At 45.3% G+C, this 25,228-nt stretch overlaps 1 protein-coding gene across 4 annotated transcripts in view; it reads right to left on the reverse strand.

Annotated features, from left to right (window-relative positions):
- Positions 1-15,160: 15,160 nt before the first annotated feature.
- The window catches only part of CUNH18orf25 (chromosome unknown C18orf25 homolog), an 80,349-nt gene continuing 70,281 nt past the window's right edge, over positions 15,161-25,228 (reverse strand). For 3 of the 4 annotated variants that reach the window (XM_036322812.1, XM_036322815.1, XM_036322811.1), the window contains one exon: positions 15,163-23,296. In XM_036322812.1, the coding sequence (XP_036178705.1) occupies positions 23,107-23,296 (190 nt within the window). In that variant the 3' untranslated portion in view covers positions 15,163-23,106. Of the gene's footprint in view, positions 23,297-25,228 lie in introns of all 4 variants that reach the window. The other variant, XM_036322813.1, reaches the window with a different exon arrangement.

Below are 25,228 nucleotides of genomic sequence, written 5' to 3' on the forward strand. Positions count from 1 at the left end.
TTCTGACTAGGGAGGCAGCCGACATATCCGAGGGTAGAACAGGGAGGCTGGTGGCCAGCACATGGGACTGTGAGGGCCAGGGGTTTGAGTTATCGGCAAGTGCACAGCCTCAAGGCCCTCAAACATTAGATCTGTCTAATCTGATCTTCAGCAGGGTCCATGGATCCATGTCCATCAATTAAGCTTGGATTAACTTTAGAGGTGTTGTCCTTATTGGGGATGGGGACAGGGGAGACTGGGGGTGTCTGGCAGGCACTGCAAGGGAAAGGAGGGAGTGAAGGTAGGGACAGGAGGCATACTATGGGGGCAGGCGGGGGGGGGGGGGGCACGTGGCACGCACAGGGGCAGCTCATGTCATCAGCTCAGTTGGGCTTTGGGCACTTCCTGTCTGCCCCTGACCCCTGGGCAAGGGAGGCAGGAGTGTTGGTGTTAGAGCTCCATGTTGGGCCCCTTCTCCCCAGCTCCTAGGAACAGGGAACAGAACCATCCAGAGAAGGGCTATGGACCCCAGGGTTTGGGGCATAGTGTGCCTGGCCCTGGGTCCATGCCCAAGCGTCCAGGAGTCGGCCTGGCAGGGTGGGCAGCAAAGAAGGCCCCTACTCAGCCCCCACTGCTCGCCTGCCACAGCCCAGCAGGGGCTGGACAGAGATCAGAGTTCAGGTGCTGACTCTGCCCCACTGGCTTCGGGAGAGGAGGGTGGGGAGAGGCCTTGTGTGGCTGCGGAGACCTCCTTATAGAATGTCTGTGCTTCTCAAACTGCTTCCCCAGCCCTAGGGTCCTGCAACGGCATCTCAGGGAGGAAGCCAACCCCCAGTCTGCCCCAGTCTGAGCACTGGAGTGAGAGCATTTAAACTTTCTCAACCTTCCTAATGCCGCGACCCTTTAATACAGTTCCTCATGTTGTGGTGACCCCAATTTCATAGTTACAAATTGAACATAATTAAAGCATAGTGATTAATCACAAAAACAATATGTAATTATATATGTGTTTTCCGATGGTTTTAGGCGACCTCTGTGAAGGGGTCGCGACCTACAGGCTGAGAACCACTGATTAAAGAAAGGGCCTGCTGTCACCTGAAAACCACTCCAAGGCATTGCCCTGTCTTAAGTGAAATGCAATCCTTAACACCTTCATGAAGATGAGTTTATTAAACCCCTTTGCTCCTGACTGGGCACCTTGGTAGTGTGAGGGCCTGAGCACCTGGGGATGGGCTCCCAGGGAGGAGGCGAAGGGGAGGCTGGGGACCTGAGAGACGCGGCCTCCTGCACAGCGGAGCCAAAGACACTGCCAGGTGCACCCCTCCCCCAGCTTCCTTCTCTGGTTCCAGGCTTCCCACCTGTTCCTGCTGAAAAGGAGACTGTCTGGAGGGGACCCCAGCTCCCTGTAGAAGGAGTGGGGACAGGGACACCAGAGACTGGGTCCCCAAACCGGTCTCCCAGCCCCAAACAAAGGAGGGTGGTCCCGCTGAGCTGAAAAGAGATCCGTCCATCTGGGCTGGATTTCAGGACAAGACTGGCCTTGGCATCCCGCCTCCGCCTCTGCCTCCCGCCTCCTGGGTGAAGGAGGGAGAGGAGCCTGCCTCCCTTGGGCCTGAGAGAAGAGAATATACTTTCTCTTCACCCTTGGCTGACAGCAACGTCAGAGATGACAGCAGGGGCTGACGTTTTTGAGCTTCCGCTATTTTCATTTTAGAGATGAGCAGACAGATTCCAGGGTCAAATGACTTGCCAGGGTCAAAGGGCTGCTGTGGGCAGGGATACCCAGGCGGGTCTGGCCTGAGCCCTGTATATCCAGCTGCTCCACCCTCCACCAGGGGCAGATGAGCAGGTCTGGGTCCCCGCAGCTCCCTGTTACTCCCATGAGCCCCTCCAGCCATGGTTCTCATCCCAAAAGTGGGTGGGTATCAGATTTGCCTGGAAATTTTCCAACATGAACCCACTCTCTCCTCCCTGGGCTTGTATCGGAATAGGCTGGGGCTCGGAGCTCGGTACATCATCAGAAATAGCTCCCCAATGATTCCTCCCACCACCCCCAGGCCTGGGCGTCTGGAGGCCTGTGTCCACCAGGCCCCAGGAGGAGCTGCCTCAGTCCCAGTTCATGTTCCGAAGGAGCCCCAGGCTGCGCTGGCTTCCTATCCCGCTGCTCAGGTCAGAGGTTCTGCACATTCCGAGCCGGGGAAGGGTCGGAGCTGGGGAAAGTGCGGATGTGAGCACAGGCCCCATGTATCCTGCCCCACAAAACGTGGGGGCAGCACCAAGAGAGGGTGGGGACCGAGCTTTAACTCCAGCTCCTCCACTGCCTAGCCCAGCACCATGGGACTCCCCCAGACTCAACCTGGGGCACGGGCTGCATTATCCCACGCACTTGAACGTTTCTATAATAAAAAGTGGGTGTTTTTCCCCCTGATGGTTTGCAGTAAGGATCAAATGAAATAGTGGACGCCATGTGCGTTGCCTCAGCAGGCAGGAAGGGTGATGGCAGGATTAACTGGCTCCTCTCTTTAATTCTCCCTGGAGGAAGGTCTGGTGGAAGGTCGGGGCACCAACCCTGCCTATGAGGGCAGAGGCCCAGAGAGAGTGACCAGGTGACAGATCTCCAGGGCAGAAACAGGGACACTTCTGCAGTGGGGTTTTTTGTTGTTGTTGTTGTTGTTTTTTTTTGGGGGGGGGGTACTAGGGGGTCAGGGAAGGAGGCCTCTGTTACAAAAAGAATACAAAACTACAAATACAAAACTAGTACAAGATGAACATTTATCTAGAATGAGCAAAGCATAGCAAATTACAAATATTGAAAAGCAGAGACATACCACAAAACCCATAAAAATAAGCTAACATGGTTATTAATGTACAGCCCAATCCACCTCTATTATACTTTTCTGCTATACTTTTTGGCTGCATCCTCTTTGGTTACCTCTTCTTCATAATTTTTCCCATAGAGAAAACAGAAAGATAGTCTAGCCTTTCCTCAATCATGGTCGATCCAAATTTGTTTTATTTATGATGGATAGTTTAGAAAATGTTCATGTTTACAGATGAGTATTGCTATAGTCATCTAGATGTTTAGGTTTGTTGCTAAATTTGGGGATATCTGTATCTGTCTCTTTGTATAGAAATTAAGGGCATTTCACATTTTTCTTGTTCAAATCAGCCAGAAATTTCAGGGGATTCATATATATATATATATATATATATATATATATAGAGAGAGAGAGAGAGAGAGAGAGAGAGAGAGAGAGAGAATATGTATTATATTTATTCATGCCACTTGTTAAAGATGGTAACAGGCTTTATTCAAGGGGGCTACTGGGGTTTTCAGTAGAGGAGAGAGATCAGGCTTAATTCAAGGGAAAGTGGAAATTTGTAGGAGCAGGGCTGGGGTTGGTGGGTGGAAAACTACTAAGAGGAAACGTTATGAGTAAGGGAGGTTCTGGCTAAACTGACCCACAGGCTTCTTACTGAAGGCAGACTAGGTCATCAGACATCACCTCGGGGGAAGCCGTGGGGGAGGATGAGAGTGATCAGATATGGAGGGGGGGTCTGGTTAAACTGACTTAGCAGGATTCTTGCTAAATTTGGAATGTGGAAGCCCAAATGTGAGGGCCTAGTAGAGAAGACAGTTCAGAGGAGCCTGCCTACAATTTGGTCAAGGAGAGAATCTTTGTCAATTAGAGGATTGCCTTTCCATTTTGAATGGGAATTGGTGAGAACCACAGTTTCTGATGTAATACATCTGATGGTCAGAAGAATGTTCCCAACTAGCTCTGGCTCCATCATTTCCAACCTCATTTTTCCCACAATACCTGCAAGCAACGCCCACCCCCGTATTTTTTGCTCTTAATTAGCTGAGACCTTAAGTGCCAGTGACAGGCTCTATTGTGCCATCTCTCCCCACCCTGTGCTTCCCCGGGCTCCACAATGACTGGATTGGCCCCATGGCCTGCCAATGGGGACAGCTCTTTGAAATCGATTAACTCACCCAGCTCTTGGGGGGAAACTGTTCATATTGTTACAGACCCCACCTAACTCTGTGTCTCCCCGCCCCCCTCACATTTCTCTCTCCCGTCCACATGGAGAGCACGGGAAACGTCATTCAGTGCATTGCCAAGATATCCTCTGCTTTTCCAACCACGCTGATCATAACTATGTTGAATGAATAAAGTAAAATAAAACCCCTTTGCTAATGAAAGTCGCTGGGAGGTTGGTTTGATGTGATTTAATGAGTTAATTCGGGAACAAGCATGGCTCTCTGTAGCGTGCTCCCAGACCATCTGTTTAATAATTCTACAATGCTGTGGAGTGACATTAAGCTTACATCCCAGCACCATATTCTCTTTTTGAAAATCAGAACATTTTGCTCCCTCTGGCTGGCTAATCCTTCCTTTCTTCTCTAACCCAGTTGACAGGTCGTGTCTCCTCGGGGATCATTTGGTGGCTCCGCCCCTTCCTGAACTGCAGTAATCATTCACAACCAACAATGGTAACGGGTACCACTTATTACTAGTGTGTGTGCCAGACACTTCGCTAAAGGGCTTTACATACTTTATCATACATATCACCAATTATCACTGCATCATACTTCTGAATATATAGGATTAAAGTTTTAATCATTGAATAGCAGGTGCTGTTAGCATCCCCATTTAGCAGATGAGAAAACTGAGATTCAGAGGTTCGGGTTCCTGCATTGCTCACCATCCCTCAGCTGATGAACATCTCTGATTTGTTTGGGTCCCAAGTCAGAGCTCTAGTTACCTTACCCCCAGGTATTAGCATCTGTGTCACACAATTCAGCCCTTCATGGTGTGCCATTCTCCTGTTGTTTCTGGGGCTTTCATCTTAATATTTCTGGTTCCTCCTGGGTAGCACCTAACATGGCCATAGGTGTTCAGTCAATGGGTCCTTGGCAGCCAAGTGGCTTTTCTTGAGCAATACCTGGTTCCACCCCAGGCTGGGTGCTGGCAGCATCTGTCATCTCCACCAGCAGGCGCTGGGAGAAGCTGCCTTGGAGGGGGCCGGGCAGGGTGCACGGAGGGCCCGGCCCAGGGGTCTCCACCTCTCACTGCAGGATAAAGGACAGACCACATCGCAGAAGCCAGAGGGATGGACCCAACCCCCTGAACACGGGAGGACGACATTGTGAGAAGTTCCCCACTTCTGTTCTCTCCCACTGAGCCCCTACAGGCTGAGGCCCCAGCTGATAATTCTGATAATCTAATTCTCAACCAGGCCTTCCTGGCTAGTAATTAAATTCTGTGTTTTCCTCCCAACCCAGTCAGGGGGCCTTACCCTCACGTCTGTTTTGCAAAATACTGGGTCCGGCAGCTGGGGTGGGGCAGAGGCATGGAGACCCTCCTTGGCCTGCAGGCACTTATATTTCTTTTGCTAGCGGTGCAGGACTCGGTGACAGGATTGAGTGGCACATCCCTATGGCTGTCCCTTCCAGGACCATCGCCGTCGTTAGGAGGGCTTCCAGCGTGGAAGGAGAAGGGGATGGATGGAGAGCAGGCTTCTGACAGACGAGGAGGAAAGGCAGAGGCATGGACAAAGGCCTGGAGACAGGAAAATGCATCACACATTTGAGTGACAAGACCTGAGCCTGGGTGATGGGCCTTCATTGTCTTCAACCAAGGAGTGACTCCAGAACACTCACACAGTCCCTGGGAAGAATGTGTGCAGGGAGGGGTGGGGGCCCACTCGCCCATGACTATCACTGGGCCTCTGTCTACAGAACGAAGAGAAACCTGTGGGGCTGGGTGGAGAGGGGTGTTCCCCAACCCAGGACCACCTGGTTTGTGCAGCCCAGAAACATGACATTTCCTCATCTCCAAGTCCTGCCTATTTCACCCTTCTATCACCCCTCTGCCAGGTGGGCCACTGTCACATCTGACCTGTCCTGTGGCAACCAGCCCCTCCCTGATCACTCTCCTCCAGCCCTGTTGCTTTCTGGTACATTCTCCACACATATCTGCACAGGGCTGCCCACATCTGATTCTCCGGTGGAGCCTTTTCATCCAGAGTGTGGTGATAAAGCCCTCTGTGACCTTGTTCTCCTTCTCTCCAGTGTCATCCCCCATCACACGAAGTTCCTACGATTCCCTTGCTCATCTCTGGGCCTTTAGCTCCATTTATAATTACAATCCCATCCCAACAGTAGTAAATAACATTTCTTCTTTCTTAAAAAAATATATATATTTTTTTTAAGTTAATTTCAGAGTGGAAGGGAGAGGGAGAGAGAGATAGAAACATCAGTGATGAAAGAGAATGATTGATAGGCTGCTTCCTGCAGGCCCCGCACTGGGGATCGAGTTTGCAACCTGGGCATGTGCCCTGACTGGGAATCAAACTATGACATCCTGGTTCATAGGTCGACGCTCAACTACTGGGCTACGCTGGCCAGGCTAACATTTTCATGGGAAACCCACATGGAGAGGAACAGAGGGGTTGAGTCACTTGCCTGTGGCCACACCAGCTATAAGGACATAGCAGGACTTGCACCCACTAGGCTTGTCTCCAGAGCCCGGCTTCTTCAGTTCCTTTGAACTGATTACAGTTCCTTTGAAATTCCTATGGCCACCAGCAGCCCCCCACTCCTCCATATTCCCCTCTACCCCTTGCTCACTGGCAAGCCCCCAGTGCATATGAGGTTTCTGCCCACATGACACCCTTGAGGAAGCTTTCTCAGTGCCCCACACCCCAGACTTGGATTGGGGCATGGGGTCCCCTACTTTGCTGCATGTTGGAGTCACTTTGGAATCTCTTGTAAAAACTGGTGCTACGCCCCGTCCCAGACATTGTGATTAAATTGGTACTGGGTGCCCCCAGATGACTGTAAAGTACAGCCAACTCTGGTAACCACTGGCAACCATTCTCAAATTAGAATAGGCGTCAGTATCAGTGGGAGGGCTTATTGAAAAGGACAGCCAGGCCCATCCCCGGAGTTTCCAATCCTGTACATCGGGGTTTTAGCCACTGAGCTAAGGAGTCTTCCAGGTGCCCATGTGTCCGAGATCGCCCAGTGCCAATCACCACCTCCACTCGTACCACATCCGTGGTAACTGTGTGCTCCTCGGCCACATTGGCCAGGCCCACAGCTTTCTGCTCCGTTGTCTTTGATAACAGGTGTCAACACATGCTGGATCTCTGAATCTGAGATTCCAGGCAGGCTTCCGAGGGGACGGGCACTCTGCAGCGATCTTGTTTCTGACTGGAAAGGAGCTGTTGTCACAACCAGTGCTGTCTTTTGCTGAGCACAGAGGGTGGAGTAAGTCACCCAGGCCACAGATGGAGAAAAGGCTGAGCCTGGATTCCATGCCACGCAGCCTGGCTCCCAAGCCCACACTCCTCACTGCTATACTGAGGGGCCCTTTCCTCAGTGACCCCAAATCCCCCCTCATGCACACACTCCCCAGCTTAGACTCCCAGAGGGTTTGTGAATGCAGGTCTCCATCTATTGGCAAGTGTGGGCAGCTTTTTTAAAATCACCAAATGTTAGAACAGAACTAGAAAAAGATCAGAGTGCACCCATGCAGTAAGGGTAAGTATTGCTTAGAAAAATACACATGTGCATAAACTACACTGATGTAAAATGCAGGTCCAACTGTGGGTCATGGTAAAAAAAAAAAAAAAAAAAAAAGCCTGCCAAACCCTAGCTTAGGGAAAGAGCCTCCACCAAATCTACAAGCAGCTCCAAGCCACAGACAGAGAAGAGTGAGGCCGCCCCCTGCTGGGAGCTGCCAGCACTGCACCAGGAGCCATCTGCAGCTTGGACTGTGTGTGAGTCTGGAGAGGTGCTACCAATTTTCTCATGAGACCAGATCAAAATACAAAAATTAACTAACTAATTAGCAAAGTACTAATTCATTTTAATTTCCAAAATAAACACTGCCCTGGTCATCAGGCCCACACTCAGTCTTCGCTTTGTTAAATCATATCACCTCCCCAGGAAGAGCTAAAGGACAAAAAGGCCCCAGGTGAACCCCTCAACAGTCTGTGGAACTATGCCCACCCTTGCCTCCTCCCAGCTTCAGAAGGAAGGCTTCCTTAGCTGACCACGTTAGTGAACCTGTGCTCTGGGTTTTTATACCCTAGATGTCCCTGGGCTCTCTCTTCCATCAATCATCCCATTTCCTGTATCCCTACTGGTCCTTCATCATCATCACCACCATGTACAGATGTTTGTCTCTACAGTATCTTTCCAAACTCTTCCTCTGGCCTATAGCTCCTTGTAGCTCATCCAAACACTCCTTCCTTTCCTTCATCTCAAGGCTCCTGAAAAGAGCCAGTGCTTGTCTTCACTGCCTTTCAGTCATGCCTTCCCCTACTCCAAACTGACTGCTGCCCCATTTGCTGCTGAACAAAGGTCCTTGTTGCTAAACTAAATGGATGGTTATGGTTCCTACATCCCTGATCCCCTGCAGTGCTGACCTGCTGGCCCTCTGGCTTTCACAGCACCACTCTCTCCTGGAGTTCTTCCTACCACTCTTACTGCTCCTTGGCAATCTTCATAGAAGTTTTTCCACTGTTGACATTTGGGGTGGATGATTCTTTGTTACTGGGATCTGACCTGTGCATTGCTGGGTGTTTAGCAGCATCCTTGACCTCGACCCACTGGATGCCAGTGGCAGCATTATCTCCCCCTCCACCCACATCTGATAACTAAAACTGTCCTCAGATGTCAGAGGGCCCGTGGGGGAGAACCACTGACTTAGAAGGGTGATCCCCTTCCACTGGCCCCTTAAATATAAGTTTTCCCCATGTTGTTTTCTGCCACTTTGCTAACATATAAGGTCTACATCTTTTAAAGTTACATGGCCACTGTCTGCCTCCTGTTTCCACTCGCTGTCTCTTCAGCAGTCACCTGTCACCTTCCTGTCCCTGGTGTCTGGCTCAGTGCCTAGCACATGGCCAGTGTTTACTAAGCTCAGAGTGAACACCACCTCTTCCCATCTTTGGATTCAGCCAAAGGCAGAACCTGAGGTAAGAACTTCGCTGTAGGTGGTTTCATTGGGAGGTGGTCTCAGGAAATAGGAGTAAGGAATGGAAGAGAATGAGAGAGCAGAGGAGGAAAAGCCAACATAAGATCCATTATCAAAAGTACTGCTGTGAGCAACGGGGGCTCAATTTCACTGCGATCTCCTGAGTTCACAGAATGCCTCCAAGAATTAGCCAACCTTGCTCATATGCTCTGCAGCCCCCAACACTCTGCCCACAAAGTCCTGAAGATACCTCTTAAATTTATTTCTTCATTCTGATCTCACTGCTCTCCTTCCCATCACCTTGGAGCTTCCTAACCAAATTCCCCACTTCCAACCTCAATTCTCCTCTAAATCATGCCCCCCTTTTCCTGCCAGGAAGAGCTGCTGTTATTCCTCTCCTCCATACAATACCTCAGTGCTCCCATCATTTCAGAGGTACACCTTTATTGCATGAATGTATGTATTTAGTTCATTTTCTGCCTCTAACTACAGACTTTTGAGCGTATTGGACATGTTCTATTGGTGGAGACCAATACCCAGAGTGTCTGGGAGGTCAGTGAGGCATTCACGGCCCTTTACCACATGGCTCCCAACATATCTCCAATTGACTCCCCACTACTCACCCCTTTACCCAACTAGCAGTTTGCCTATTGAGCCATGCTCTGTCTCATTTACATGCTTTCCTGAGCTTTGTACCTGGAATGACACCCTCACACCCTCCACTCTCTACTTCCCTTGACCCCATAGTTCCTCCCCATCCTGCAAACCTCCCCATCCTGCAACCATCACCCCTTGAATGACTCTTCTCCCATTTGCTCGTTCCACCCCAACATTGGCTTTGGCGCCTTCTCCACCGCCTTCCTGCACTGAGCTGGCTTAGTGCTTGCCAGGCTTTGTGACAATGGTTTGTGACACCAGACAGAACAAGTTACTTGAGGGTGAGGACTGGCTTCCAGTCACCTGTCACCTTCCTGTCCCGGGGGTCTGGCTCAGTGCCTCGCACACAGCAAGTGTTTACTAAGAGTTTGCCAAACCAGTGAAATTTGCATGGTACAAAAGTAGCAAACGGCAGCCTGCAGGCTAAATCAGGATCACAGACAAGTTTTGTTTGGCCCACATACCTCCTGGCTGAACAAGCCCAAGTAGGATTGATCAGGTTACAGGGCAGGTGAGACTGAAGGCACAGAATTGGCCTTCATTCCCATTGGTTGACTAACCAGAGAGAGGTACTCAGGCAATGCACCAGACCAACGATACAAGTGGCCACAGCTCTCTAGGGTACACTCTGGCCCTTACTGCAGAGACTCGCCTGCAGCTCCAAAGACTCAGCAGCTTGTACAGAGTGAGGGTGGGAGCACCAGAATGCCCTCTGCTTTTTATCCCACGCGAGGACCCAGGGGATGGGGAGGAGGGACGAGGGGATAGATAGCAAGTTTATTCAAGCTGTACATTCTTCAGGTCTGACTGTGGCCACACAAGAACGTCTACAAGTCAGGAATTTCGTTTGTATTTTAAAATCCCGATTTCTGTTTTCTGTTGAAAAATCTATAGATCTGACAGCATCAAGCCTGCACTCTCTCATGGCCAGGGACACAGCTTTCCCGTCGACAAAGTACAAGCTCTCTCCATTTTGCCGCACTCCCGCTTGTCTGGCCCAATGCATCACTTCCACCATCAGCCTTGCTCCTGTAGCCACTTGAGTCCCTAACGTCTAGAGCAGTGGTTCTCAACCTGTGGGTCGCCAACCTGTGGGTCGCGACCCCTTTAGGGTTCGCCTAAGACCATCAGAAAACACATATATAATTACGTATTGTTTTTGTGATTAATTACTATGCTTTAATTATGTTCAATTTGTAACAATGAAAATACATCCTGCATATCAGATATTTACATTACGATTCATAACAGTAGCAAAGTTACAGTTATGAAGTAGCAACGAAAATAATTTTATGGTTGGGGGTCACAACATGAGGAACTGCATTAAAGGGTGGTGGCATTAGGAAGGTTGAGAACCACTGTGAGGCTTTGAATCATCTGTGCTATTCTATTACCTTATGCGATGGCCTCGCCCCCACCTGGTGGTGGGCCTGAAAGTATTCTCCCTTCACAGATGAACAAAGTGAGATCCAGAGAGGTAACGGATCTTAGTAGGTCACACAGCTGGTTAGCCCTGAAGGCAAGGACTAAAATCCAGACCTTGGCACTTTTTATTTTTCTACCCCTTGCCAGTCATCATATACCCAAATGGTTGTTTGCTTGCTTTAAAGGACTTCACTTCTGGCTATGGGCAGTGTGGTTAAGTGGATAGAGCATCAGCCCATGTATCAAAGGGCTGTGGGTTCAATTCCAGGTCAAGGGCATGTACTTGGGTTGCAGGTTTGATTCCCAGCCCCGGTCAGGGTGCATGTGTTCAATGTTTCTCTCTCACATTGATGTTTTTCTCTCTCTTTCTCACCCGCTCCCTCCTTTCTACTTTCTCTAAAATCAATGGAAAAAATATCCTCAGGTGAGGATTTAAAAAAAAAAAGTACTTCAATTCTGTTTCAGAATGCTTCTGTGACATTGTCAGCAGCCTACAGACAAGTTTCATTTGGTCTACACACTTCCCAGCGGCCAAGACTGATGGCATGGACTTGGCCTTCATTTATTTTCTCCTTATAATAATCCCATATGGCAGATACTATTATCCCCATATTATGGGTGAGGAACCTGAGGCAGAGAGGCTAGGTGAATGCAAGACTGATATTCCAATGGTATACACTAGTTTAGTTCTATCAGTTGTAAAAATAATTACATCTTTTAAAAAAAATCCTCACCTAAGGATACATTTTACTGATTTTATAGTACATGTTACTGATTTTAGAGAGCGGGAAACGAGAGAGAAAGAGAGAGAGAGGGAGAGAGAATGTGTGAGAGAAACATTGATCAGTTGCCTCCCATCCAAACCCAATCGGGGACTGAACCTGCAACCTAGGTACATGCCCTGACCAGGAGTCAAAGCGGGAACCTTTCAGTGCACTGGACAACCATCCGACCCAGCCACACCAGCTAGGGCTAAAATAGTTACATCTTTTAATGGCAGTTGGCAAGCAGCCCCTGCCTGAGCCTCTACAGCACATTCCCCACCACCCTGGCGGCTCCCCCAGGATCACAGCTGAGCAATGACTGGGTTACTCTTATACCTGCACAGGAGCCTGTGTCAGTGCTAGTTCTGATTGGGTGGTGTCTGTGTCGAAAAGATTTGGGAGATTTGGGATATTTCACCACTGAGTGATAAGTTTGCATTTTTAATGGTACAAATTTTCAATGTTACGACTAACGAATGTACTCTGCCAAAAGCCCAAAGAGCTATGAGAATTCAGCCATCTACGGTGGAAAACTACTAAATGGATGAAAGAAAAGAGGCACTACCCAGTACTGCCTAAAGCACATTTTCTGCCTCAGTACCTCTGAGGGCAACACAAACTCTCAGCAGTGACAGTGACTTTGGCAGCTCATAGCAGAAGCTCCCAGGGGAAAGAGGCATATACAATGAGAAACTGCCCCACCCCCATCCCAGTGTGACTCACTGCCCAAAGGATGCATTTAGGGCCACTTGGTGGGATGTCAGCATCAGAAATTGTCCCTCAGGGTAGCTGCAAACTTTCTGGGCAAAAGCCAGGGGCAGGTCCCAGGAGCTCACAGACTGGTCCTGACCTTGCCCTGAGGGCAAGCACTCACATTTCAGTGAGGAATGGTTGGTTTCTTTCTGAATAATCGTCACCCTTGAGTGGTAGGTCAGGGCTATCTGTACTCAGTGAGGAAGTTGATCATTCTTGCCTTCAGTTATTGTCATCTTGGTCTCCTGAGTCCCTTTTTATAGCTTATGGGTTGCAACTTCCTACTCTTTAACATCCCATTACTTAAACCCATTTTGTGCAGATTAACAACTTAAAAAATAGTACTCTCTAAAGGTAATTGGCATTTTTTATAACAGCTTTATCTATCTATATAAAACCCTAATATGCAAATCAACCATACGGCGGAATGACTGGTCGCTATGACATGCACTGACCACAGGGGGCAGACGCTCAACACAGGAGCTGCCCCCAGCCCACAGGCCCTGACCTGCGGCAGCGGGGGGCAGGGCCGGCGAGTGGGCTGTGCAAGGCCAGCCAATGCAGGTGCAAGCAGGCCTAGGGACCCTACCTGTGCACGAATTTTGTGCACCGGGCCTCTAGTTGATATATAACTCACATACCATAAAATTCACCCTTTTAAAGTACACAATTCAATGGTTTTTAGTATATTCAGAATGGTGTACCATTACCCATGGAATTTAAAAATATTTTCTTCAAACCTGCCCCCTCCCCCAAAGAAACCTCTTACCCATTTGCAGTCACTCCCTATTTTCCACCTGCTCCCAGCCAGTCCCTGGCATCTAAGAAATCTACTTTTTTCTATAGATTTGTCTTCTGGACATTTCCTATAAATGAAAAAAAAAAAAAAAAAGTCTTTTGTAATTGGCTTTTTTTTTTTTCTTAGCATTTTTCAAGGTTCATCCATGCTGTAGTATGTATCAGTACATCATTCCTATTATAGATAAATACTACTCAATGGTATGGTTACAGAAGACTTGGGTAGCTGCCACCCTTTGACTATTCTGAATAATGCTGCTATAAACATTTGTGTACAAGTTTTTGTGTGGATGTTTTCATTTATTTTGGGTGTATACCTAGGAGTGGAATGTCTATCATATGGTAACTCCATTTAACCATTTGAGGAATAGTCAAGCCATTTTCCAAAATGGCTCCACCAGTTTACATTCCCACCAGCAATGAATAAGGGTTCTGATTTCTCCACTTCATCATTTGTTGTTTGACTTGGTAAGTGTGAAGTTATAGCTCACTGTGATTTTGATTTGCACTTCCCTACTGACTAATGATGTTGACCATCATGTGTTATTGATCAACTAGGGGCCCAGTGCACGAATTCATGCACCTTGAAAGGAACTGTGGGCCGCAAGGCTGCAGTGGGCACAGGGGCAGGTCTCGGCCCATCCTCCGTGCCCCCAACTGGCCCCTCCTGCCACAGCCCCCAGTCCCGTCTGCTAGCAGCCCCGCTCCTGCTCCCACATGCTGATGGTGCCGGCCCCACTCACACCCACTGACGGTGCGGAGTGGTTGGGGCCAGCACCAGCAGCAGATGGGAGCAGGGCCAGCACCATCAGTGGGTAAGAGAGACAGCTGCTGCCCCAATCGCCCCTCAGGAGTAGGGGGAGGTAGAGAAGCCCTCAGGAGTGATCAGGGCCAGCAGCCACCACTCGCACCCACTGATGGCACCGAGTGATCAGGACTGGCGCCAGCACTGACAATGGGTGCTAGCAGGGCTGTCACCAGCAGTGGGTGCAAGAGGCAGCTGCCAGCCCCAATCGCCCCTCAGGAGCGGGGGCGGGGAGAAGCCCTGAGGGGTGATCGGGGCAGCAGCTGCCGCTGAGTGATTGGGACTGGGTGTGAGCAAGTCCAGCACCGGCAGCAGGTTCGAGTGCTGGACGGGAACATGATGCGCGGGAGCAAAGAATTTTCAGTAACCACTAGAGGCTTGCTCCGATGACAGCAACTGGAGGCCCCGCCTTGGTCGGCGCCCCTGCTCACCTGCTCCACCATCCCACCACGGCCGATACCCACCATGTGCCGTCCGCTGCCGACGCCCGCTATGTTCCGCATGTGCCCCCTGGTGGTCAGCGCCCATCATAGTGACCGGTTGTTCGTTTGTTCCGCCGTTCGGTCTATTTGTATATTAGGGTTTTATAAATATAGTTTATCTTCCTTGGAGACATGTCTATTCAGATTTTTTGTCCATTTTTGTTGTTAAGTTGTAAAGAGTTCTTTGAATATTTTAATACAAATTCCTTATCAGATATCATTTCCAATTATTTTCTCTAATTATGTGGGGTCTTTTCACTTTCTTGATGGATAGTATCCTTTGAAGCACAAAATTAATTTTCATAAAGTACAATTTATCACATTTATTTTCGTTGCTGTTTGTGCTTTTGATGATACATCCAGTAAGTGTTGAGGGCACTAAAAGGAAGCAGCTTCACATCTTATTCATGCCCACTAATACCATCTGGAAAGTTATAAAGAGCTTTTAGTCGTTCTACTTGAGACAAAGAAAAATATTAATTTGTAAAGATTTATTAAGAAAAATATCAATTTATAAAGATTTATTAAGATATAAAGGTACAAAGAACAACATACACCTGTGTCCCCACTACCCAACTTAAGATAAAGTTTGCCAATAAGGTCTTTGTGTCCCCTTCCTATCTCCACTTAGGAGGTAGGCATTTACCCTAAAATTGGTGTTTATTATTCTCATGCATTTCTTCATAGTCTTCCTACATGTGTATGTACCCTTTATCAATAAGTAGTATTGATCTGTCTCTTTAAACTTCATATAAATAGTATCATGTAATTCTTATCTGCACCTGCTTTCCTCCACATTGTTGAGATTTGTCCATGTTATTACTGGTGTAAGTATATAACTACAGCTCTAGTTCATTAACATCCACATTGTAAAATACATTGTTTATCCATCCTATAGATGGATATCCATGCTGAAATACCTAAAAAGGAGGAAAATGACACAACATTTTTGAGCACATAAACTAGTTACCCTAGAACCATGGCTTTCCATATCTTTTTGACTGAAGCCCACAGTAAAAAATACATTTTATATCTCAACCCTATGCACACGTTTGTGTGTAGACATATATTCAGTATATAACAAAAGTTTCACGTGACACTGTCTCCATGTTTTATGTTGCTATAGTTCCTTAAATGCATAAACAAAAGATGGTTTATAGCCCTAGCCATTTTGGCTCAGTGGATAGAGCATCAGCCTACGGACTGAAGGGTCCCAGGTTCTAGGGCAGGTTCTGGTCAAGAGTAGGTTGCAGGCTCAATCCCTGGCCCTGGTCAGGGCGAGTGCCGGAGGCAACCAATCCATGTGTCTCTCTCACATCAAACATCTGTCTCTATCCCTCTCTTCCGCCCTCTCTAAAAATCAATGGAAAATATCCTTGGGTGAGGATTACAACAACAAAGATGGTTCATAGACACTGAAGTGATTTCATGACTTCTCTGTGTAGGCTACCATCACAGTTTAAAAGCTGCTCAAGAGTATCATTCCAAGAAGTGGAACTGCTGGGTCATGGAGTGTCTAAGCTTGGGTTGCCATAACAAAACACTATAGAATGGGTGGTTTAAGCAACAGACATTTTTTTCTCAGTTCTAGAGGCTGGAAGCCAGAGATCAGGGTGCTAAGCATGGTTCATTCAGGTGAAAGTCCTCTTCCAGTCTTACAGGCCTTCTTACTTTGTCTTCCCATTAAGACTCTCCTCAAAAAAAAGACTCTCCTCTTCTTGTAAGAGCACTAATCCCATCATGGGGCTTCACCCTTATGATCTCAACTAAATGTAACTACCTCCCAAGGCCCTATCTCCATTGGGGAGTAGGGCTTTTTAACATATAAATTGGTGTGTTGGGGGGGGGGGGGCGGGGGGGCAGGGGGCGGAGACGACAAACATTCAGTCTATAGCTTGAAGTATACACTAAACAATTCCACTCATTCCCAAAATAGTTGTAGCAAATTATGCTCAAACAAAGACAAGCAAATTGTACTGTTCTGCCTCCTTGGTGGATTTAAATGTACTCCTATCTGATTCTGCCTATGTGAAATGGCATCCTGTCACGTAAGTATGCATTTCCATGAGCCTGAGCATCAGTCCTACGTTTACTGGCCATCTATATTTTCTTTTTCCATATACTACAAGAAATGGATCTACCTACAGAAAAAGTTTCCATGGCTAATCCAGAGATAAGCTGGAACGCTTACTCAGGTGTGTGGTTCTGGTGTTTAAATCTGCAACTGCCGAAGAGAAAAGGGAGCCAATCAAACATTACCTTCTCAGGAACACTTTGTTTTCAGGCCAGTGTGAGTAGAATCAGCAGGGAAAGAAGAAAAGCCAGGTAAAGAGGTTTTGTTTTTCTTAAAGCTAAAAAGCCCTAATTTGAATAAAGGAAAAAATCTTCTCTTGGAAAGTCTAGCTATATAAATCTGAATAAGCTGTTCTTCTGTTCTCAGTCTTCCAATCTGAACAATTAGGCTAACAATCTGTACCATTTATCCCCATGTGGAAATTTTGAAATAAACATTCTTTTAAAACTTTGAAAATAAAGAGTTTGCAGAAATTCAAAGTTCTGTGAGTGTTAGTCACACAATGCCTTCCAAAAGCTTAAGTGAGAAGATAGAACTGTAGTCCTCTGAACAGCTTTTTGGAATAAGCAATTCTGCTGAATTCCTGCCTAAAAAGCCCGATGGCTCTGCAGAACAATGAACTATCTCCTAGGCAATTATATCCTATCCACAGCCCTACCTTTCAGTGTCAAAGAAGAAATTCTTCATTTTACAGGCTTAGAAATCAAATCTGTCAGGGGTCTGATGGCCTTTCTGGAGCCTCCCGTCCCCTGGTTCGCGCTTTTTATACATTAGTCACCTCACTCTCTGGGTCTGAACCCCCTCATGCTGCAGGAGCCAAGATCCATCCTGATGTCAGACCTGCTTTAGACTCAGTCTCAAGAGTGAGGGCTCAAGAGTCCACTACACTTCACCTTCCCATGCTTAGGAAGAAGCAATCATGGGAAGGAAACAAATGGCTGCTCTGAGATGTCAATTACCAAATCACAAAGGAAAAAACTGGTTCCGAACAGCTTCCTTTACCAAAGAATAATTAGCTGGGTCGATATAATTTACAACCAAGGGGTGCCCTCAACCAGCAGGCCAGGATCTGGAGGTCATACCAGCTGCTGCTGCCGCCACACCTTCCTTCTGAGGTTTGACTTCTCTGCCAACAGGTACACTCATCCTTTACTCACATCCCCCCGCCACCAAATGGGATCTTGAGGCCTGGCAGAAAGAGATCCCTGCTGCCTAAACCCATCTCCAGCTAGAAGGCACACCACCTACAGCGTGGCAGCTGAACTGAGCCAACAGTCCCACCACCTCTGTTGAGCCAATGCAATGGGTGCTTTTCTGCATCTATACAAGGTTTGTGATCATCACATGCATTTCTTTACTACACGCATTGCTCCTTCCAGTATTTACTACTGTATGCTTTTCCTCAGGCGGATTCTCCCAGTCAAAGCTCCACGGTGGCCCAGGACTTCTTCAATTCTGTGAATCAGGGTGCTCCCAAACATGGAGTCGAGCAAGTGAAGAAAATCATACCTCCTAAGATTGCTCCTTCATAGATCAGTAACATGGTTAAAACAAAACCTAGAAAAAATTCACTTTGATTGCAAAATTGGAACTGAAGAGATATTTACATATTTGATAAAGATTTACCTATAATTTTTTTCTATTTAGACTGAAGTTATAAATAGCTGTCAACAACTGTGACAAACATACAAATAAGGGAAGGCAAGGCCAAAAGGCAGCAGAGATAGGAGGAGGAAGCCAGAATGAGATTAAATACTACCCACTGATTATTTTACTCATGCCTTGTCTAACCTTCAAAAGCACAGCATCCCAGGGCAAAAGGGTTAAAAAGCAAGACTTTAAGTATTGTCTTCTCAAGCCTGTGTAAAGGAGTCTCACGGCACTAAAATATCTACGTTGGAAATACAAAATAGTATAGAAGAACTAAAAACATTTCCTATTTGCTAATAGATCTTGTTCTAGTGTAAGTAGAACTAAAAATTCTTAGCAACAGTAAGAGATACAGGAGTGTATGTTTTAATAAATATAGGCCTCACTCTCCCTGGTTCCTCATTCTCCTTTACGTGAAATTACAAAAACAACCCGATGTTAATATGGTAGTTCCTATAATTTTGATAACCAAATAAAAAATCTGAAAATAGAACCAAATTAGTACAGAAAATTTATGTAGGCTATTTCTGAAACACCCTGTATTTGCTTCAATGTTCAAGCACGTGCAAAGTGCATGCAGTAACCGTGTCTTACCCTGGTGCTCTGGCCTCTGGGAAGTAACTGTCAGCTGAATTTTATTCCCAGGAACAAAGGTGCCTAGCACTGGGGAGTCTTCAACCCTCTTTGAAATCTCATGGGAGGTGGAGGGCGGGGAGAACAGGAAAGCTAATGCAAAGCTATTTTTATCTACATCTAACATACCAAAGGCCACTTGCAAAACATTTTGGAAGCAGGATACAGTTATTACTTGGAAAAATCAGGCATCTTATAACAGTAAACTCTGTTGACAAAATATAATCTACTTTCACATCCAAAAGCTAATTAGGGAGCTGCTCTAGGCACCACCTAATTAACTGAAGCATATAGAAAAAAAAATCCTTAGAAATTATCATTGTTTAAATACACTCTATTTTATTTTTGTCTTAAAATAGTTTAACCTTTATGCTACAGACTTATTTCAAAAAAACAGAAAATCTTATCTTGCACCAAAAAATATATATATAACACTCTGTTTTATTATTTTTTTTTCTCCAAAGACCATTAAATACTAAATGGAAACAAAAACTAAATAATGAATGTAAAGAACCAAATTGTTTTAAAAACTAGAGTTGCACATTTTAAAACATAATTCTAAGCAATGATTTGTCGTCACTGCATCAAGTCCACACTCACACTCTATCAACAGCAGATCTGTTAACCACCAAGTGCATTGATTCCTAGCCATACAATGGCTAACATTTCATTTTCACGGTAAGAGGAGCAAAAGGCTTCAATGACCTTTGTACTCTTTTTAAAAAAACAAAAACAAAACAACAACAAAAGAATATTTCCTAGTTATCCAGTGACTTTTTTTAAAGATTACTACCCTTTAAAGTTTGTTAAAGAATAGGAACATAGTGTTTTAAATAAAATGAAAAAATACAACAGCATTGGACTAAAATATGTGATTATTTTAAACAAACAGTGCACAATCTGAGGAAGTTTGGTTAGGGTGCAATCATTTTTATATATACATGGAAGTCACATCATACACATACTGGAAAACAGGGATTAGGGCTCTTTGCCTTTAAAAAAAAAAAAAGTTAAACTAAAAGACAAAATTGTGTCCCCAGCTTTTTCAAAAACTTTGTGACACAGTACAAAAAAGCAGGCAACAAATTCATTTTGAAGTTACCTATGGTGCTAATCTGCTCAAAGTAATAATGAACAACTGACTAAATTAGCAAATCAGACAGTTCATATTCACAACTGATAATAAAAACAGTTTATGGGATGCTCAATTGTAAAGGATAATGGAGTCCATTCAGTCTGGCTCCTTCCAACAAAATGAAAGGACAACTACAGTGAGCAGCAATTACATGTTACAGGCAGTCGTGATGATGTAATAAATAGCTGGTCACTGCTCTGTGGTTTCAAATTGGGTGGAGAGGAGACTTAACCAAATTAGTGCCATAAACCATCTGTGACCCAAGTGCACCATTTAGCAGATATATTATTTTGAATGGACAATGTTCTATGAAGCATAAAGAAGTATTTATGCTACCAAATGCAAAGTTTTGGTTAAAAAGGATCACCTTACAAGAAATTTCAAATGTCACAGGAGTTGTTTACCACAGAATTTTGTCATTAATATCTTGCCAGAAACTACATCCCTGCTCTACTGGATCTGGCAATGAAAGAGGAGTTGAAGCACAGTCTCTCTATAGTTAATAGGTGGGAAAGTTCCTAACTAGTAGGAGGAAAGGATGACTGTCTCTACCATCCCTTCTCCTCTCCTTTTTTGCATCTTAATTTCTAAATCTCTGTTCTGGTGCATCAACTCAGGAGGCTGGGAGCTGGAAGAGGCACAGGTGAAGGCAAAGTGCAACCTGCTATAAAAGCAAAGGCCAGAAAAGAGCGTGGTTACAACTTCACTCTGCTCCCAATCTACAGTGCACACAGCACAATAAAATAATTCTCTTTAGAGGATGACTATTAGGAGCTAAAGAAAATATGTCATGGGAAATCACCTGCTGTACAGAACTGGACAAACATTAACATGAGTATGTACTGCAAAACATTCTTTAAAACGGAGCTCTGCCCTGATATTGGGGACAAAATAAGCTGCAAAAACTTCAAGTCAAATAATCCATTCTATTCTTTTCCAATTATTTTCCTGGAACACACAGACCAGAAACTGTACATTTCTGCTTTGTCTAGCATTTTAATTCAAGTCACAAACAACGTGTAACAGTAAAATTTAATAAATTAATCCTAAAGTATAATGTGAAGTGAATCTGCAGAAGGTCCTATTTCACTCTGGCCTCTGGGTCTTTGGTTTTTGTCTAGAACTGTAGCCATGTGAGAGACTGGAGATATGAGGTGCTAAAACTGGAAGTTAGTGATCTTTTAAAGGCTTGATCTATTAGGAGTAGAATGACAGAAAAATAAAAACTTGATGAAGAACAGAGGCCAGATCAAATGAGACATCAGAGAAGCTCAAAGAACACATGCTTAAATACACTCCCAGGAAGAGGTGTATGGAAGTAAAGCAGCAGGAAGAAGGGTAAAGGAACAATTGAGTCTTTCAAAATATAAAAGAAAAGGCCAGGCAGGTGAAGCCATGCCGGTGGGGTCTTCAGGTGCATGCACACACAGGGGGTGTCTCATTTATCTCAGCGGCCCCACAGCACCCAACCTGCAAGTGCCTTATGTGAAACAGGCACTTACTAAATAAGTGTCCACTGAATGAAACTAAGAAACAGTAGTTCTCATGCTCTTATGATAAGGAAGAGCCAGCAAGGTATTTGGGGAGGGAGGCAAAGGGCTTCAGCAATATTATATGGTAAAAATGGAACCAAACCACCCCCCCAAAGGCCAACAAAAACTGTTGGAGAAACAAAAGGAGGTCTTCTAAGCCAATATTACTTCATTCCTCCTTGTGCACAGTACATAGTGTTTTAACTCTAGGTATTGTTTGTAAACTAATTGCACTAGTAACTGCAACATGTCAAAGGAAAAAGGTAGTAACTAATGCCACAAACTCCAACACTGGTATTTCCTGAATTCCCTGAAGCTCCTACTATTCTTTGCCATACCTTTTAGATACTATAAAACCTACACTGCCATTAATGTGCTTTGCATCTGATTTCTTATGGTATATTTTGGTTTTTCTAATTTTAGAAGGTATTGGAGAAAAATACCCAAATACAGAATCAAGTCAATTTCAGCTCAAGTTTGAACAGTTGTTGTACATCCTTTATAGAGAGAACAGCTATGAAAAAAGGCACTTTCCTCTCAGATTTGCAAGTGCCCAAAGCCTTAGAAGCCACACAACTCTATATTCTACCTAAGTAGTAACAGGTTTCTATGTTTGCCTGTTATTTGAATAAACCAGGAAAAAGTTCAGGGTGAGAGATTTTTCCTACTGATCTCTCAGTACTCTCTTCATATGCCCAAAAAATCTTGTGGTGGGTATCTATCCAAAATGCCTCGGCCACAAAAGGAGACATTTTCCAAAGAGTTATGAATTATTGCAACAAAGAGACAAATTAAGTCATCTTAGCAGTATTTATAAACACAAAGGGACATGTCAATTATTTGTGTTGTGGGAATTCAGCAAGAAGCTAAGTCAGGAAAGAAGTCAGAAGACTTAAGCTAAAAGAAAATAATACTCTGTCTTCTATTTCTAAGGACAGGTTTCAAATGCACATGCCCTACTAGGTGCCAATAAGGACCTAACTAATATGTGTGCAAATGCCCTAAGGTGGGAGTGCCAATGGGTGGGCTGACAGAGGTCAAGTCTAGATATTCATTTTATTACACAGAAAAATAAATACAAGATTCAAACACTGAAATTCATTTCACCTGGTAATTAAAAGGAGGGCAGAGTTTCCTAAGAAAAAAGTCACCAAGTAAAATGAAGTTGTCTAATAAAGTCATCATTCTCATATTCCTACTGAGGGAAAGAAATTCTTTTTCTCTGTGATTACGTTATTTTCCTGACTTCTTTTGATTTACAAAAAAGAAAAAAGAAAAAGGAGGGGAGCAACTTTTCATAATTTTTGATTATACAAATGCCACAAACAGCTTCTGAGGCTGAAGCTATGACAATGAACTTCCATGTCGCAAAGAGGAGGAGGAGGGAGTGGAAGGGGACAGTGCGGAGGAACACAGTGACATTGTATTACAGTAGGTATTTACGTCTGCTATCCTCATCCAAGGTAAGGTCAACAACTTCTGCAGGTGAAGCCCAGGTCTGCTGGGGAGTCACAGCAGTCCATGACTGTGTCTGCCGGCTGCTAACATACGGTGTGCCCGAGCCATGCTTCCATGAAGAAACACTCTGAATCACACCTCCTCGAGGATGGACACACCTACAATTGAGATGAAGAGAAAAAGCATGGCTAACCGTACTACTGGAAAGATAGAAGGCAATACAGCTTCACTCGTACTGATCAATACTTTTACTAAGATCTACTATGCAAGATCATGAAACCCACAACCAATATCCCTTTTATTCCCTCCCTCCATGTCTGTCCATCTGTCTGCCCACCCCCCGACCCCCCTCAGTTTAGCCTAAAAAAGCCAGGAGTTTTCTCTCATTCAAAACTCCTGAGTTGCCTGGCCAGCATGGCTCAGTGGTTGAATGTCGACCTATGAACGAGGAGGTCACAGTTTGATTCCCAGTGAGGACACATGCCCAGGTTGCAGGCTCGATCCCCAGTGGGGGGCATGCAGGAGGCAGCTGATCAATGATTCTCCCTCATCACTGATGTTTCTATCTCTCTCTCCCTCTCCCTTCTTCTCTGAAATCAATAAAAAGTATTTTTTTAAAAACAACTCCTGAGTTATGTGTAGGTCTGTTAGTGACAATGGATATATTTCTCTGAACTCATTTAAACCTTTGGATCTTCAGGACAGGGCACCATATAAATCCAGAACAAAATGAATATGCCCAAATAATCTTAGTCTGAACAAATAAAACAGTAAGAAATATAAGTGAAACTTGTTCTTAAAATAAGTTCTGTGCCATATTTAGTAATAACACCTTCAAAGACAGTAATAGTAATATCCCTTTAAGGATTAAATTTCTAAAAGTCTATAAGTACTATGTCATGCACAAAGGATCAATTTCCCTTGTTCTGAAGGTGACAACAGAAACACCTGGCTCTTTCATCAGAACTCCTTATGCTTTAGTGCAGTGTAAGTAACAAATACTCAGTTTAGATTCTCTAAAAGTAACAAGTACTCAGTTTAGATTCTCAAAAAGTGCTCCATCAGAGGAACAGAACTGCCTCTTGCTGAAGAAACTCACTAGGAGTTCACTGGGAGAAAACTGTTTCAGAAGTACTGACAAATCATTTCACATTCTGGTCAAATGATAGGACTGTAAGGTTCCAGTTTAAACCACTGAGTAAGTTTTGATTCAAATGAGAGGAAAGCAGGAAAGCTCAATTTATCATCATTATTTCAGGAGGAAATAGAACCCAATTGTTATATGCCGGGGTCCAACCCCAGCAGGTCCAGGGGTTCCCAAAGGCGTAGACGGAGTCGGCGAAGAAGGAAGGACACGGAGACAGTGTTCAGTTGATCAGCAGCCTAGCCAGGATCTCTAGCCAAGTTCTGGTCAGGATCTCCAGTGAAGTTCTGGTTAGGATCTCCAGCCAGGTTCTGTGTCCATGTTGTCTTCTAGGTTCTCCAGGTTCTCCAGCCAGGTTCTGTAGCCATGTTCCCTCGCTAGGTTCTCCAGCCAGGTTCAGTCACCAGGTTCTAGTCAGTTTCTCTTGCTAATTTCTGTAGTCAGGTTCAGTCCAGGATCTTTTGCCATGTTCTCTCCAGCGAAGTTCTTCTGTCTCTAGGTTCTGAGTAGGTTCTGTGTTCTCTCTTCTGTGTTCTAAGTTCTGTGTTCTAAGTTCTGGCTCTCTTGGTTCCGTATTCTAAGTTCTGTGTCTTGCTGTCTTATTACATCTGTATTTATACCAGTTGATTCAATCCTATCAATCTCTATTACAAAGGTTAGGGCGTTTCTTATCTCCATTCCAGGGAGTAAAGATTATGTAGCTTAAGCATGATTGTTCGTAAAGTGATTAATTACCCGCCTGGCACTAGTTAAGAGGTTTTATTCCCTCCCTAACTCCAGGGGAAAATCCCTACCTGGGGAAACAACCTTTCTCAGAGACCTTGGTTAAAACACATAGTGCCAAGAAGGTGAGCAAACATATTAAAAACAGTATGCCATATATGCCAGGTCCCTTGAAACAGCAAGCATGGACCGGCTCCCGGCAGTTATAAGCCCTAAAGAGATG

The sequence above is a fragment of the Myotis myotis genome, unplaced genomic scaffold (genome assembly GCF_014108235.1).
Source record: "Myotis myotis isolate mMyoMyo1 unplaced genomic scaffold, mMyoMyo1.p scaffold_m19_p_9, whole genome shotgun sequence".
In the NCBI taxonomy this organism is placed as follows: Eukaryota; Metazoa; Chordata; class Mammalia; order Chiroptera; family Vespertilionidae; genus Myotis; species Myotis myotis.